Source organism: Helicoverpa zea, chromosome 7 (assembly GCF_022581195.2).
Source record: "Helicoverpa zea isolate HzStark_Cry1AcR chromosome 7, ilHelZeax1.1, whole genome shotgun sequence".
Lineage (NCBI taxonomy): Eukaryota > Metazoa > Arthropoda > Insecta > Lepidoptera > Noctuidae > Helicoverpa > Helicoverpa zea.
Window position 1 is genome coordinate 6,934,755 of NC_061458.1, and position 18,749 is coordinate 6,953,503.

The window sequence follows — 18,749 nt, forward strand, 5'->3', positions numbered from 1 at the left end:
TCGCCGACCACCGCGCCGCGAGCACGCCTTGTAATGCTCACAGTATTTTGACGCGACATGGCCTCGTCTGCGAGCGGCAACATCGTCGTCGAGTGGTTGCGATCGCTCCACTTGGGCCAATACGCGGAAAGTTTTATTGATAACGGATATGATGACTTAGAAATATGCAAACAAGTAGGAGAACCAGACTTGGATGCTATTGGCGTCCTGAACCCTGCTCATCGTCAGCGATTGCTTCATTCAGTCAGATCTTTGAGAGAGGAAGGAGCGGCGGCTGTTTATTTTACTTTGGAGGAGGCAGCCGCCGCTCGGGACTCTTGTAGATGTGAGGAAGAAGCAAGGAAAGAGCAGGCGACAGCAGCAGTGGAACCGGCGAAATATGTTGACGAGTATGAGGAAGGGAAAGCAGAGTTAGTGAAGATACCTCGGATGCAACTGAAACGTTTGCTTCGCGAACGTCTCGCTCAGGACGGGATACGTCTGAGCCTGCAGCCATATTCAACCACGGTCAGTGTTCATTAGCCCTAAATCGTGGTCAGTGCTTCTCGCGGTTATGACCCGTGACTTGTGAAAGTGAGAGGATATCTCTGAATGTATAAATGTTAAATGTGTCTGGAGTGAGACGTGAATACAGAGCTAGTATAATGTTTACTACGAGTCGACCGCGTAGAGACACTGCCTGCGTCTTGTTATTTCTTTTGAATTAGTCTGTGTGTGGTGCGGCCCGTCTTCGACCGCCCCGAGCGAATCGCTCCTCGGGACGTGTTGCCATAAAGTTTGTTGCGTGCGTGATTTCCCTCGAGATGAGGAGTTTGCGCGCCTTCCTGTCGTGAGAAGATTGTAATCGCGTGCCTGCCGGCTCTAAATTGGGTTTTACGATAAATCGCGAAACCTGTTTTAGCTCCCTAAGGCGTTAATTAGTAATACGGCTTGTTCTGACAAGAAACAAAGATCTCATTCCCATCTAAATATCTGATGCAACTTTAAGTTTTAAGTTGTGCATTTCGTGAGTCGATAACGTTCGATCGTTTTTGAAGAATGTAGCCCTCCCTGGCAACCTGGTAATAATTCTTCTGACTCTAATTTAGTGAGTCTAGAATCTTCTAAATTAAACAAAAGACCAGTTTTTTCATTGACTCTACTAGAATATTAAAATAACACAAAAGACAAACAGATACTAATAAACTAAGAAGTTCACAGCCTATGAGCAATAAAACAACGACAAACAAGCAGGCATCATAAAAAGAAAACGATTAAAATAAAGTAACGTTTAATGGGTCATTATGAGAAGCTAATAACATGTTATTGTATAGAAGTTTATTTTCACAAGTTAATGTTATCTTTATCACATGGGCGGAAGCGCTTAGTTGATATTTTAATTGAAGGGTTATTAATTATTCCAGTGGGTAGTGATTAAGAGGGTGGAAAGTTTCTCGGAGGGCACACCTCTACGTTGTGTAAATTATATCCAGCATTTGTTAGCAACTTGACATGCACGGTATCCTTATCGTTCATTGATTTTTCCGTATCAACGTAAACATGCTCCGATTTGATAACACTGATTACTTTAGTCTTATTTTCATTTTATTCGGCTTGTGTAGACAATATTTTCGAATAGAACACAATTTCATTTATGATCAAAGGAACATAAGTCATGTTTAACAAGTACAAACCTGGCTCGCAGTTTAGTCCAGCATAACAATCAATTTTCAATATTACTTCCCTAGTAGGTACAAACCCAACACAAAATCCATAAAGCTTTCCACGTATTCCTTACTTTTTACTGCTTACAGAATTTCTTTGTTTCCAACTTGGCTTACAATGCATTGTTTCTAATAATTTCGCTAACAAGTGGTTGGAAATGGCACGCCACAATGGACACCACCAAGTACCTATAGTAGTAAAATATTTCGAACCAAAATGCATTCCTTTTCTGTAATAATAATTGCAAATGGTTTAGAACAGTATTAGGATTATTGTATTGTTTTTTTTTTACGCCGTCATTTAGTATTTCAATATTTTCTATATCAAATTATAAAGCGACGAGCCTACTGTAATTACCTGTGATGATTTTTTACCGGTTTTTGGCCTCCATGTTGAAACCTGTTCGGTCTCAAGTGCGCCAAGAACCGACGTCGAACAGGCGCGCATTGGATCGCCAGCAAAAAATAATCTAAGAATGCCACTGGCATTACAAACTCGAACCCGCAGCTATGTATAAGTTTGAAGTAGCAACACTACATTCAATATTTACTTTAAAGGATTTAATGACGATGACAATTTTAATATTTTAAATCCTATAAGACATGACAATTTATTTACTGAAAAAATATAAATAAAACCAACCACAAATAATAGACTACAATTTACTCCCCATTTTCGCCAACAATTCCAAAAGCTATGACGCTAATGTCATTAATATCGTAATTTGTATCAATGTCGCTATTAACGAAATGTCCTGCCACAGTAACATGCTTTGGATTAATTATCACCATGGCGCATTGTGATCGATCCACCCCCATATCTACCTGGGAGCATTCCTCACAATTTTACCCGGTAACAATAGAATTGCTTGTGATTTTTTGTCTAGAGGCGCTTTGTAAAGCGATTACCGCCGGAACTGTGCACAAAAGCTTCTGACGAAATTTGCTGGGTATCCATATCGTAGTTCCGATTAATGGCTAATATTTGTGTGCTGTTGTCGTGCATTGTGCCTGCTACATCCGCTGTGAGATCACCGTTATTGTCAAAGTTGGGGTTGCTCCGTGTAACAGCTTGCGTTGAATTGTGTTCTGTAATTGATAGGCTTACTTAAAACCTTGTGTGAGTAAAAGTTAACTTCGACGATATACATGTAAAACATGATCTATATTATTTTTCTTATCTAATTTTTAAATAATTGAACTGTAAATATTTTAAAATTAAAAATACCTTGAACTCAACATACCTATCTAACAAATAAAAGGCATCCTTAGAAGCCAATAAACAAGCAATCCATTTAACCAGTCGTTAACGATCCAGTGTCAGAGTTAATCCTCTCCTAACCGTATCTATTACAAATACCGATCTTTCGTAGTATCTTTGTGAGCCCATTATGATCCACATCCTCCTTTACGTTGCTAATTTTAATCGAGGGGTGGCGAGGTGCAGATGTTACGGATTATATCGACATTAACGCCTCTTAATGGATTCGATTCCATTCTTAAATGATACATGCCGGTGTTTTATTAGTCTGCAATTCAAACGTATTGCGATAATTACCATTAAATATTTTATTAGCAAGTTTACCGCAAAAGTGCTCATATTTTAAAGTTATGTTCGCATTAATTTGTCGATAAAATAGTATATAATAGTTCAACATGGATGGATATTCGTATTATAAAAAACTATGTAAAAGCCATTAGCGTTTTTTTACTACACAAGCATGAATTCCATATTTAAAGAATAATCAACAGTTGAAATGTCTAAATCGACAGCTTTATTTCTGTTATCAGCAGCATTTAAATCGGTTCCTTTTATGTTTGTCCACTTCTGAGTCACTGTCTCACTGATACAAAACGGTTTAAAATACCACACGTATTTTAATGGTCGTAAAAAATAATGTCTCACGATTAGAGTTCGCTTTAACACGAAAGGAAAAGCTACTATCTATTCAATACGCTAAAATGGTTCAGTAAACAGATAGTCAGTAGAAAAAAGTAAATTAATGAATGCTTCGATGGTTCTCATAAGAATTAGTTTATGTATGTTAATGGAAAGAAGACCAAAAAGGTCAAATAGATGTTTATAAACGAATTGAATCGGACGCAACGTTAGTCACATTTCTATCTGCCCATTTACAGTGCGTGGGCTAGTCCATAATGTGTACACAAGGCAGTAAATGAAAGCATTCGTTTCCATTCTTCAAAGTTTTATTTGTATAGCTTTTGTTGATCATACAAGATTTGTAAGCCGTTGTTTCTCCAAAAAATTAGATGTCTTTCGGTTACCACATACGATTTCCGTTATTTATCGTGTTCGGTCATTTGTTCGCACGTTGTTTTTTGTTAAGTAATATTTGTTTTAATTAAAATTGTGCTTCTATACAAAGAGATGTTTGCTTTTGAGACGAGGTTTAAAATTAGCTCGAGCGGGTTTTTCTACCTGTGTCGCCGCTTTGTTACAATGAATGTGTGCGGAGTCACGCGGTGTCCCGGCTCCTTGATATTCCTCCGTCGTGTTGGGCTTATGTATGCCTTGGTAATTTTAATAATATGCAGTGAAATTGCTTTGTAAACATGGTTAATAAATAAGGTTTTTGTGATTAGAAATTTCAATTTTTACTGGCGTATAAACGTAAAAATTTTGCTCGAAAAAGTGTAACTTATGAAAATTCTTAAGTTAGACATTTTTACCTTTGTCTGTAACTTTATGATATAATCAACGTAGACGTAAAACTTTTTATCAAAACAAAAAAAAAAAACAGTATCGCTTTAATATTGGAGATAAACGAAATTTCACCTCGTAACTTTTAACACTTTATCAATGTAAGCGACCGAATACAAATTCCTGAGTTGAGAAATATCAACAATTGAAGTTCGGCAGGTATAAGGCGATCTGAGCGAGTTTGCTTGACGCTTCAGATGTTTGCTATGCCCACAGACTGCAAGCCCAAAGTCGGCAAACTTGGAGATTTGCTCTTCAGCTCACCAGGGAGATTAGCATCGGTAATTGTAAGGCCAACGAAGTTTACACAATCTATAGTTGTCGGAATTAGATTTATATTTTGTCAAGTCTGGCTTTGTTAGCTGTTCATTACGCTCAGTTTGATAACTAAGGAGTTGTTTCTATCTTGATTAAGTTTATGTGCGGTATTGACTGTCTGCGTGCTGTTGCTACAGTTTATTTAGTAGATGGTAAATCTAGGCTCGCGCCTTTCATGTTCTCGTTATCGCAGTACATACATCGCACATATAATGTATTTACGAGTTTTGTACTGATCTCAAAGCAACGTGTGAATATGGTGTAGGAGTTGTATGCTTGGTGAATCATAAAATAATGTATGGATTGGTTTTCATGAAAAACAAGTAAAGCTTTCAGTAAACATTTTTCTATCGTTAATAACGATATAATCATATCAAAGATTTATTATTATTAAACGATAGCGTAGGCAGTAGCTGTTACTCTGACAACTTGACATCAAATACTTGGTACCATTGTTTATATAACTTTTTCTAGTGCTTATCACATAAAAATCTTATAAGTAGGTAAGTATAAAAGAAGATTCTTTTAATCCTCCTGTTTTAATTTATTATGTATTTCGGATTATAATCCAATATTTCCAAAATTCCGAATATTACCTAGTCAATATAATTTGACACTTAATTCAGTCACAGGAATAATTTAACACACAGTGACAATGCCAGTCAGTAGAGTACCTATTGAAAATACGGCTTCATGTTCCCATGAAGCCGTTTATTCTTAGGACTAAAATAGTTCTAGAAAGTACATAGGTGTAATACCATCATACATAACTTTACTTCACATTAAAGTTCTACGTATACTTTAGTATAAAAATTTCAAAGAAAGGCTCTAAAACAGTAAACCAATCCACGATATATTTCCGGCTACAACCTGTCTAGTGGAAGATTTATTTATAAGAGTTCTTAATCAAACATACAAGGGCCTTCCGAGAAGGTGAGCTTCAAATAAACTGTTACTCTTTGTTTTGGCTTCTTAGGTGGCTTTCTCGTATTGAGTTTGTTAGTTTGTATAATTTAAAAACAAGTTCAGTTAATTGGTTATGTTTGATTATTATTTCTATTCACTATATGAAGCTGAATATAAGAGATATGATTGCCTTTTACGATACATGTAGTCCATTCATTCATACGATGTTTAGTTTCAAAAGAAAAGATCACAAAACAACCCGCTCCTATTTTCGCCAAATCATATGCTTTGATGAACTGCTGTATAAATCGCAACTAAAAAGGAATTGTATCCCACAAAAAAAGGAAAAATTCGGAATAACGTGCTTCGGGAAGCGTCACAAATTGGTTACAATAGCGAAATAAACGTTGCGGAATTTTTCATTTGCACACCGTTTCACACTTTGGTGTTAGCTTTAAATTTTAACGGTTTGAGCGGGCATCGATCAAACATTGGCTTGTCACAAACAAGAATATTCATAGATATCGGTCGGTATTGTTGATTCTGAAAAGTTCTCAATACTTTGTATTGGTACCCTATCTCTACAATTCATCATTTTTCATATAACTAATGCACAGAGATACCTCTAGATATATCTACATTTTACTAGCCTCTATCTCTTATATGTATCATTCAATTAAAACGAGCTGTATCTTGCAAATGCATAGATATAACATATTGGAATTCAAGGAAAAATGTATAACCTAATCCGGCGTAGTTTTATGTATTACAATTTAATGTACCTTAGTAACGGGTACGGGCAATTACCTCTAAAACAATATTCAATACTAAATTCATAACAGTACAATGGTAAACTGTTGATAGGCTGTTAGTCGTCTATCTGCCAGTCAGTCAATCATTTGCCTTCAGATTAAATAAACAGATAGCCACGTTGGCCTCTGTTCGTACACAGTACTCAATTTAGATCAATCCGCTTAAAACACTAATAGGATTCTTAATACCATTTTTTTTTTTTTTTTTTTTTTTTTTTGTTGTCGCTGGGCTAAAAATGCTATTACGCATCCCCTTCCCATCGGGGGACGGGAGAGGGGTATGTGGGACTCCCCGGTAAAGACGTTCCCGGTATACCCACTAAAAAGGCCCAGCGGCACTCCGACCTCGCCTGAGTGGAGGGGGTCTGGGAATCCATGGCATCCAGTCCCCCACCGGCGATTGCCCGCCTTACGGCAGGCCCCTCATACCTCCCCCTAGTGGGGAAGGGTCCTTATAATGGCCGGAGCGCAGGGGTTGATCCTTGTGGTGCAGGCGGTGGCGCCCCCGCGCCTGTCGCCCGCTGATCACCCCCCGGGGCGGATGGGGACAGACGTTGTATTCGCCGTCTTCTGCCCCTTCTTCGTCTACGGAGCGGCACCGCGAGAGGGTCGTTCTCCCGCATGCGCTCCGCCGCTTCCTTCTGAGACATGACGTCTTCACAGAAGGAGGCTACCGCTTCCCATGTCTCCTCACTTCCCAGCATGGCAGCAATCACGCTGGAGAGCGAGAGGTCATTCCCGACCACCGCCATCAGAGCGCGGCGGGGTTCAGCCCACGATGGGCACACCTGAAGTGTGTGCTCTGCCGTATCCACCGTAGCTTCGCAGTGGTGACACTGTGGGGTCTCCTCCCTCCCAATCCGGTGCAGGTACGATCCGAAGCAGCCATGCCCGGACAGCACCTGCACCAGACGCATCGAAAGGCACCCATGCCGCCGATCGAGCCAGCCGTTCAGGACAGGCCCGATGGCATCCAGCGTCCAGCGACCGTACGTTGCCGAGGCAAGATCTTCGGCCCAGTGCAGAGTTATTGCCTCCCTTGCCTCCTCACGCACCTCTTCTTTTTCTGTCGGGTCTGGGCGCCGGTTTAGCGCCTTCTGTCCCGCCGTCCAGTCGTACACTCTGGCGAGTACCCAAGCCTCGAGCTCCCAGGGAGGAGTACCCGCCAGAACGCACGCCGCCGCAAAGCTCACCGTGCGGTACGCCCTCGACACCCGCTGTGCAATGGCCCTTTGTGGCCTGCGGATGGCAGCGGCGTTCACCCTACTGCACAGTGAGTCTGCCCAGATTGGGGCCCCGTACAGTGCCATACTTTTGAGTATGCCGGCGTATAAACGTCGGCATTGGTCGCCGGGACTACCGATGTTAGGGAGGAGCCATGAGAGGGCGCCCGCAGTCCTCATCAGGCGCGTCGACAAGCCGCTGAAGTGTGCTCTGAAGCACCACTTACTGTCGAGCACTATGCCCAGATATTTCATCTGGGGCTGCACCCCAATGCGGACACCCTCCACATGGATATGGGCGTCGGGCGGTTCTTGCTGCCGGGTCCCATGGAAGAACACGGCCTCGGTCTTGTGCAGCGCCACCGTCAGCCCTAGGCGGGAGATTCTGTTCACCACTTGAGAACCGCCCGCCGAGGCCAAGCTGGCTGCCTCTCCAAAATTTCTCCCCCTGGCCGTCAGAAGGGTGTCGTCTGCATAGCAGATGACAGACGTGCCACGGGGGAGGTTGCCCCTCAAAAGCCAGTCGAATCCGATGTTCCACAGGAGTGGCCCTAAAACTGAACCCTGCGGGACACCGGACTCGACGACGTAACGTCGGAGCTGACCCGACTTGTCCACAAGGAGGACTGTACGGTCCCTCAGGTAGTCCGCCAAAAGTCCCCGCAGATACGGGGGCACCCCATGGAAGCGGAGGGCCTCCAGTATGGTGGAGTGAGGAATTGAGTTGAAGGCGTTGGCTATGTCAAATGACACAGCCAGCAGACCATCTCCCGCATCCATCGCCTCCCTCACCTGGCCCTTGAGTCGCGACAGGGCATCAACTGTCGAACGCTCAGCTCGAAAACCAAACTGAGCGTCCGCTAGATCCGGGCCGATTGTGCCCAGATGCCTGGTGATACGGGCAGCGAGGATCCTCTCGAACATTTTACCGACCTCATCCAGTAAAACGATAGGTCGGTATGCCGATGGGGAGTCCACCGGCCGCCCTTCCTTTCGAAGAAGGCACAATTGGCCCTCCTTCCATGGCTTTGGGAACCTCTCACACGTCAGACACGCACTGAAGAGGTCCCGAAACCTTTCTCCCATCTGGGAGATGGCGATGGCCACCACCTTTGCGGGGACGCCGTCCGGACCTGGGGCCGTCTTTTTCCCCCTGAGGCAGAAAGCTGCCTTCTCCACCTCGTTCTCAGTAACCGGCGGGACTTCCTCGGCCGATAGAGCCGCACCATGTGGGGCGCTCATCACTGGTGGAGTGAAGTGGTCTCTGCGAGGAAACAGGGACTGAACAACCCCATCCAGTAACGACGGCTCGAGAGTCTCGGCAACTGGGGGACCGTACGGGCGTAGTTTGTTGCGTGCCGCCTTGTAGGGCCTCCCAAAGGGATCCATGTCCAGACCCTCAAGCATCTCCGCCCTCGCGTGATCCTGGGCTGTGGCCATTCGCGCTGTCAATGTCGACTTGGCCTCTATGTAGGCTGCATAGAGGCGGTCCTCGTTGTCGAGGTCGCGAAGGCGCCGCCGCCGGCTTCTTGCGTAGGCCCGCCTGGCCGCCACACAGGCGGCCCGAAGAACCCCCAACTCCTCTGACCACCAATAGACGGCGCGCCTAGGAGGTGGACGATGAGACCGAGGCATGCTAGAGTTGCACACCTCGGTCAGGGAGACCCTTAACTGGGCCGCTGTGGCGTCCACATCCCGGACTTCTACAGGAGGCGACAGCCAGTCCTGGACGAAAGCTGCCTCCGAGGCGGCCTCCCGGTCTAGGCGGGAGAGCGCCCACCGTGGGAAGTGCGACCGACCTTCCTGGGTCCCTTGGGAGCCCGGGGTGGAAACATCAAACCGCACGTATCGGTGGTCGGACAGCGTCTCCACCAGCTCCACACGCCAGTCCAGTACACAGGCCGAGGATTCTTAATACCTAATGATGGAATTCAGGTACCTAGTAAAACAACCAGGTAATGCTGAAAGCTAGAATGTTTTAACTGGAACCAAGGTACCTACTAAATCAGCTAAGTAATAGTGCTACGTATAATGCTAGAATGTTTCGTATAACTTTACTTCAATATGTGTTTATCCTTTTCTACGTAACAAACATCAAAAAGCAAATCCTTCTTTCTTGAAAATCAAAATTATTAGAAAACAGGAACACCGCTGATGAAAAAATATGCGTCAACAATATGTTGAGGTGAAATGCTTTTTTCGCCATTGTGTGCCATGGTCTTTTTAAAACCATACAAAGGTTTCATTATGTGAAAGCCGCATGAATCTTTCTTGAAAGAAAGTATATATATCCCGCAATTACTCGGGCCAACAGGTTAATTTAATACTTTATAAAAGTCATAGACACACATTGATTTCACACCACAAGACACTAATTTAGTAGTGATAAACATCCGTCAAATTACAAAACTTTTAAAGTTCTTTGCAAAAGGTAAATTTTTGAATATTTAATAAAAACATCACAGCTGTTTCTAGATAAGTTCTACTACGTCATACAAACAGAACAGCAGCGCTCGTAAACACCAAAAAAAAACCTGTTACCATTTCCGTCCAATAATCATAAAAATAGTTTTACTATCACTAAAAATGTAAAATTGCTCAACGATAAACGAACAATGTATTTCAAAATTGCTGATAGTTATCTAACTGCTGATAGTTTTACTGAGAAAGAAACAATATTATCAGCGCGGTGTTATTGTTAACTTCGTGTTAAACAGTAAACTAATATAGGCTTGCTTTCTTAGAAGTTCACTTTTATTACACCTCCAAGCATTTGTCATTAGTAAGTCTTTAGTGACGTCATAAACGTAGGTATTCAGAGAAGTACTAGGCTTTATATCATAACGTGTGAAATGAACGTTTACAACACTAGTTTCAGCAAATGAGTTCACCCGCGTCAGGTCATAACAATCCAAATATAAAGTAGCCTGTAGCCTACCTTGATAATCGGACAATACAATACTGAAATATTTTTTAAGTCGAGTCGTTGTTGCGTACCCCATGCAATATGTCTTATATTATTCAACGAAATACAAAACATTCAGTAAAAGTCCTGTTATAGATTATTTAGAATTAGCACTCTTCCAAATGAGATTTGATGGTTCAATGCCTCACTAAACAGCCATAATATACGAAACACCTACGCATTGAAAAGGATTACACGACTGTTTGGTATCTACTACACTCTAAAGCCAATTAGTAAATGTGTGCCTACAAGATTTTCACTATGTATTTTTAGCTTTAGGTACTAAGAACGTTATCATTTCAAATAATATTGACCACGTTTGTTAGAATTTTTCTTTGACGCCAACAACAATATCTAAATTTAAATTACCTGAATCATTAAGATTTTATGGTACAAAAAATATAATATTGTCATAATATAGTTTCCTGAAATAAAATAATAAAAATTGCTATCATAATTTTACGCCAATTTATCAGTATTAAATCGTCAAAAAACATCAAAACCAAACACTATTCTTAACTTGATATTTGAAACAAATATAGGTAGAAACACGAATTCTCCACTCCGTAACGTGTCCACAGTCTATGCCTAATACCACCGGCTTTGGTTCCCTCTTTGGCAAACATTGCTCTACAAACTCTATGACCTATACAGTTCTGTACGAATATAACAATAACCTTTGAAAGCAAAACCTTTCTGAATGACGTTTCCCTGTCCATGTCTCATAATTTTATTTCGAGTAACTTCAGTTTTTTTTTAATTCATAGTGGGCTGGAGGAAGAAACGAGAATTTATGTCCGAATCTCGTGTCTTTAATTACGCTTAATTAAATTACAATTGGTCGGAAATATCAGATCGTGGGTCTCGAAACTTGAATGTTTACTGTAAGTTACAGCGGACCTACCTGCCCCAATTTCGTTAAATATAAAATAAGGATACCAATTACTTTTCCGTCTATAATGAGCGAATGTCGAATGCTATTATTTTCGTATTAACTCGTGATCGGTTCAGACCACTGGACACAAATTTGGTTTCCGAACGAAATTGGTTAATAATGATAGGTTACCCAAAACATTGCAGCTTCCCTGTTTCATTTTTAATTTTAGTCTGAAATTATCGCTTTTTCTATTGTTATTATACATCGAGTATCTTTTAAATAATCTAATAGAATTTGTTTATTTCACAAAAAAAAAATGCTTTAGCAATTTGTAACCTTATCTAATAAAAAGCTTGTAAAACTAAATAGGTCATTATGACAAAAATATGTCCCCACTAAAAATATGAAACACGAATAAAATTCCTGACATCGAAAAGTTTACGACGTTCCCTCCAATCTGGCGCTATATCTAATTACACAGAACCTCCATCCAGGCAATATGTGAGCTTCAAATCTAATTTTGCTCACGTAACTTAATATACCTAATAGTACACCATGAACTATTAGATTTACTTCAAAAGGTTAAGGTGATCAGATTTCATGTTTGTGCCGTGAATGGGGCGATAAACCGTCTCATTTAATAGCTCGACGTGGGTTGACCATGCATGTGCGTATACGCAAGTTGTTTTTTCATTTTTATGTCCATCAAGTAAGGCGCCTAAGACGACCGGCACAGCGGGACCTACCATAGGTGTTCGTGATTCATTTAATTTATTACACAACTGTGAAACGTCCCTTTTTGCTGGACATTTCTTTTGTTAGGTGTATTTTATTAACGGGAGATAAGGTTTTTTATTAATGATGGAGGTGAAGGTCATAGAGAACATTAAAAATATAGACATAAAGTTGTATTGTGGACTCTTTCGATATTTATGACTTGGCCTGTGGTGTTTTAAGGAAGACAAAGATTTACCAAAGATTGTGTGAAAGAAGCGTTAATTCTTGAATCGAAACTAAGATACATTTTTATATTTCTATGTACTAAATTCCTATATCGATTCATGGAAATAAACGTTTAAAGGAGGTCGCAAAAGTAATAAAATATTTTATTTTATTCTAATAAAAAAACCTTATAGGCCATAGCTGATCCGTACGTGCTCTCAGGCGGGACTCTTGCTTCGTTTTTTACGATCCTTGAGCGATAATCCCGCGGTAATACCTACTAGGCTCTCAAAAATCAGTCGACCAAAGGTCTAGACGATCGTCAAAAGCCCTTATATCCTCTAATAATGAGTTAGGTGAACATAGGCAGTATGGGCACTCATCGGCTACAACTACACACTTCTACGCACTGAGGTACTTGAAATGGTGAAACTCTGGTTCTCAGTTCTTATACGTCATCGTAGCTAAGTTGTGAGGGTGTCGTAAGTGATACTTAGTGTCACAGGTATTGATTTAAGGACCTCTCATGAAAGGATGGTACTAACAGAATCGCAACATAATGAAAATACACAAACTTATTTCTTTGATTATAGACTAATAATAATCGTGCCCAGGTTGATTATATAGGCCACGGCGACCATTCTCTTTAATAGGAGATCAGACAGTTACGCAGGACATATTCAAACATTTGCGCAGACACTCTATTCACTTACTGTCATGGTTGTATTGCTATTCCCTAGCTACCTTCCAAACTATGACCTGCTAACGAGTTCAGCAGGACCCTGGTATCGATGAGACCGCCGAACGCCACAGTGGGGCTTGGACATCACTAGACCAACAAGAGAGCCCGTCAGGATACCATTCTATGTATGTATATGCTTTTCTACATTATATTCCGTATAATGATAATGTTCTCGTAAAACCTTTTAACAGTGAGTGCCTTGCGACACGGATGCTTCCCATTTACCTACTATTCATTATTGAACCAGAAAATATAAATAGTATTCATGAGTAGAAACTTGTGTAACATGTAGTTGCCGCTATCTTGCTAATTTTCACTATTTAGCGACCGTCTAATGAGAACAGCATGAACCCGTTTTGTACGCATATGTTTTAAATTCATATATATAGGAACACTGTTCAACTGTCATATGGGAGGGAGCTTTCCATATACTGCTTTATATATCATACAGTTAGTAGAAATAGTGATTGCCTATTTTTATGCATTATTCCAGTTTAGAATCCCTCTCAAAATCAATACAAACACTAAGCAATCGACACAACATTATATTTGGTTCATTCCAATAAATGGCTAAAAATGCTCTTAGCTTGTGAAGTCTTGAAGTAAACACTAATTCGGAACAGTAGGTACCTACAATCTTTATTTCAACTAGTTAGACTACATAACACTAGGCTGTATTACACGCACAATGCTTTCCTTTCTGATAGGTACCGCGGAAGCTAGGGTTGCGTGCTACCAACTCTCCATGCTTTCAATTAGCATAAGGTTCTAAACAACTGAGCACTTCTAAACAGCACTTAAAAAATAATATGAAAAACCTACGTTTGCCTGTTGAATCCACAATCATTTTAATTAAATGATATGACTTTTAAAATTGGAGTATGAATGAGAGAATTAGTTACTTTTGCCACATAGGTAACCATATATTTCGATTAAGCTTAAGGAAAATGATATACAAAGAAAATTTAGTTGAAATAAAACAACCATTTTATAAGCTTTCAACAACCAATCTTAAGGAAAAGGGTTCCTAATGGCATCCGAATTGAAACTTTCACTTAGTTTGCTTGAAATTGATTAAGGCCAAAATGGAATAGGAAATGTTGTTATTCCCAACTTTTTATTGTTAAATTCGGAGATTACTTGTAAATTGTTTAATAACGCTGTTGGGGAAAGTTTTATTATGTCCGTGTTTACATAATTTAGTTAAATTATACACGTATAACTTGATAGCTAAGTTAGGGAGACGGATATTCTTCCTAGATAGATAAATATAATACTTTTGAAATGCCAATATCGGCAATATCTGTCGAACGCAATATTCAAGATTCTGATAAATTTCAAGTGAAAATGGGTTAAGTCAACAAAATACTGAGACATGGAAAGTCGCTCAAATATTGAAAACCGAAGATGAATCACTGGCCCAAATTCTTTCACTCTTTCCCCAAAGTGACGCATCCACCAATAAACTGAGTCGGGGTGGAATATATCTTTTTTTACAACTAGCTCAACCCGGACAGTGTAACGGGAACAATGCATTCCTGTTGTTACGTTCGGTCAACAAAAAGGCAACAAGAGCAAATGTTTTTTGTCGCCAACCCCGCTAAATTAAACAGGGAAGCTGATTTTGTTTTATTTTTTTTTCGGAGCAATTTTGCTTTACGTTGAACGTGGAAGCCGAAACTGTGATGATCTTTATTATGCTGGTAATGCTGGGAATCTTTCGCGTGGTGTTTTTGTTTAAGTTACGGCGTGGCATATGCGTGGTAATTTTTAAGGTATAATATTTATATCTTTCGTTTTGATATCTTATATCATATTGAAAAATGTGGTAATGCACAGAAAGGATTAAGTCGGTCACATAGTAAAAGGGTCATTATTTTTTCAAAAATATTGAACCACTTGCAATATTATTGTTGTTTCCTCATAAAATGACCATACCTTGCTTTGTAATCTTGATCTCCCTTATACAAAGCGGCAACATGCGTATACCCATAAACTTGACTTAAACCCCATAAAAATCACATAAGAAATATTGCTACCGCAATTAAATCCAAAAATATCCCCGACCGAATACGGAAAGAAAAAATATGCACACTTTCAATTTAACGATTACACCCGTTAAGATTTTATATACAAAGTATAAGCTGTAGGTACGTATATAAGAATAACTAAGAAATGCGGCTTAACGTTGTTTTGCATGCCCACAATCGGCTGTTACTTGATTAAATATTATGTCGCGTGCAGTATAAATTCGGTAGGCAGACGCAATTAAACATTTACGATTAATTTTACGACTACAGCCCTGAAAGAGTACAATGTTGTATTCAAATCAATGCATTATTTCGACGAAGGGATTTCGGGGACTATTGTATACCTAAAATTACTATCAGCAATATCAAAAACACATAAAATAACAAAAGCCATTATTTACTGAAACGATTTTTTTAATGCGAAACTTTGAATTTATGACATCATTCAGAATAAGCTATACTGGGTACCAATTTACATGATTCGCGTGGTGAATAAGCACCCTTGAAACATAAGGATTTAACGATCTATACCGTTAATGACAGACGGAATCAGAATTAATCAGCAATTCCTTCACACGCCACAACGAACGTCCCTTAGTAAAATTACAGCCATGTCTTTTTCTGAGAGATACATTCATGTTAATTCAATTTGTTGTAGTCTTTATGTTTTATGCATTAAGGAACTCTGGTCGTGTATAACATTGCCTAAACGTGTTGTGTTTCCAGTGTTGACCCGAGCAAGGGCTCGATTAACATTCCTCGCTCCGTATGATCGCTTCGGGATCCAATCAGGCCGGTGTTCACATAATTGTTTGCGGACATGATTTTATCGGAAAACTACAACGGTCGGGACAACGGTTGTTCGTTTCATGCCATCCATCTAGAAATTATTGGTGGCCCTCAAGTGTTTTGAAGTCAAATTGTAACCGGTGATATTGTAGGGAAATTTAATATCGTTAGGTACCTGATTTAATTTGAAATCGAAACGAGATAACCGTAACGAAACGACATTTTTATTATTAACATAAAGAAACTGAAGAAGAACTAAAGAACCTACTTGTTCAAGCAAGCCATAGGCGTTAAGATCTCATCCTGTCACCGTGGTGCGACTATAACACCATTTTACACACTACATCTGCGCAAAAACTAGTATCATTATCGGTTCCGCCGTAACCACCGTTCTTAACCCGTTAAGGACCTCCGGCTTAATCTCTTATGTATGTATGCTTAACATCCACGAATGCCATCATTTACCATCAGTGGTGCTACTTTGCAAGGTCGTATATCGTTACCAGTGTCCCTTAATCTAGCGGTAACTATGGAACAACAAAACTCATTACTCGGCGCTATTCGTGGCCGTACCTGCGAGTACTGGCAAGCTCGTGTTGGGTGCCTGGCGTGAGGTATGTGCGACAGCGGTTTTTGGGAAGCTGCCGTGCTATACATACAATAGAGTAGGTACGTAAGTAACTGAAAGACAGTGATGTGGACGACAGTGACATTTCAAAATTATTCTTATATCACAAAGTTAAATTAACACAATTTATGTCACCGCCAAAATCAATGAAAGTCCAAAATACAGGACATATGCATATTTTTTTTCAATGGCTATAAATGTAATTCTAAACTAAATAAATAAGATCATAACATTTACCACACACCCAATAGGGCGTTAGCGTCAGGAGCGCCGTCACAATTCTCCGATCCTCTCGAAATACATATAGAGAGTTGCTACCTAATTGCTACCAGCTACCATTAGTTGCTACCAATTGCTACCCTCGTGGTTTTGAAGATATTCAGCATCCAAAGGTGACAGCCATTCTGATATCAGGATGGCTGTCACTTTTCCCAGTGTGAAGAAACGGCGCAAAAGTATTGAGTTTTTTTTTGACCCAGAGTTGCTACCTAATTGCTACCCTCCAGAATTAAATTTTGGGCCACAAAGATTTCCTGGATAAAAAGATATTTAAAAAATGAGTTTTTACGTCCTGCCAAATTAAATTAGCAAGCTGTCAGTTAATACAAATGAGTACTTTTGACGTAGGCGCTATCTATTATAATCCGACAGCTGATATAAATGCGGCCGAAAAGTGAACTAAAGCAAGCCGCCATCTTTGAACATCATTTTTGATTAGGTGTATTTATAAATGTTACCTGTTAAATGAAATTTCCCGAAATGCATGAAAAAAGTATTTATTATAATTACCTCAGCCTTCGATTGTTAACACGAAAACATCCAGTAAGGCCAGTCGTGTAAAAATCATACCCAACTCTACGTAAAACATGAACTGATTTGGTCACAGTAAAACAATATTGATTTTATTAAAAAATATTTTTATTTCAGTCACTGACTTAAAATAGACTCTTTTGCAAAAAAAGCGCCCATACGAAATCTTAGTTTTAAGGACTAAAAAAAATTCAAAACACCGACGAACATTCTGCAAGCGATTAGTCCAAAACAAGGTTTACAAATTTTTTAGCAATTTTAAAATATTCAAATTTAGAATACACGCTCACGCATGCTTGGCTAACCTTTTTGATGCTAGAAACATACTACAATCATTACAACCCTTTGAAACACACATAAAGTCCTTAAAACTAAGATTTCGCATAGGTGCCCGCTTTTTTTGCAAAAGAGTGTATATCATACCCTGACATGATTTAATAAATTTTGAATTATTTCGTGTTAACAATCGAAGGCTGAGGTAATTATAATAAATACTTTTTTCATGCATTTCGGGAAATTTCAGTCAACAGGTAACATTTATAAATACACCTAATCAAAAATGATGTTCAAAGATGGCGGCTTGCTTTAGTTCACTTTTCGGCCGCATTTATATCAGCTGTCGGATTATAATAGATAGCGCCTACGTCAAAAGTACTCATTTGTATTAACTGACTGCTTGCTAATTTAATTTGGCAGGGCGTAAAAACTCATTTTTTAAATATCTTTTTATCCAGGGAATCGTTGTGGCCCAAAATTTAATTCTGGAGGGTAGCAATTAGGTAGCAACTCTGGGTGAAAAAAAAAACTCAATACTTATGCGCCGTTTCTTCACACTGGGAAAAGTGACAGCCATCCTGATATCAGAATGGCTGTCACCTTTGGATGCTGAATATCTTCAAAACCACGAGGGTAGCAATTGGTAGCAACTAATGGTAGCTGGTAGCAATTAGGTAGCAACTCTCTATATGTATTTCGAGAGGATCGGAGAATTGTGACGGCGGTCCTGACGCTAACAATAGGGCGCTCATAACAAAAGTTCTGGAACAGCGTAACTTACCGCTTAGAACATAAATGAATATCATGCCTTGCCTGTAACTTATAACATTACCCGCATTAAATCTTCCACAAGCGGGTATAGACAAAGGTGACGGCTGAAATACGAGCGCCGCCCGCGGCTTACTTTTACTATGAAAGTTTATCACTTGGGCCGCGTCGTTATTTGGCTTAGGAGATTAGCAAATGGGGGCAACTTGTTCGGTTTACGAAGCCTAAGCCACACCAC

The 18,749-nt window shown here is 40.0% G+C and overlaps 1 protein-coding gene across 5 annotated transcripts in view; it reads left to right on the forward strand.

The window, feature by feature from the left end:
• The window catches only part of LOC124631829, a 117,350-nt gene continuing 98,601 nt past the window's right edge, over positions 1–18,749 (forward strand). For all 5 annotated transcript variants that reach the window (XM_047166450.1, XM_047166452.1, XM_047166454.1 and 2 more), the window contains exon 1: positions 1–507. In XM_047166450.1, the coding sequence (XP_047022406.1) occupies positions 58–507 (450 nt within the window). In that variant the 5' untranslated portion in view covers positions 1–57. The remainder of the gene's footprint in view (positions 508–18,749) is intronic.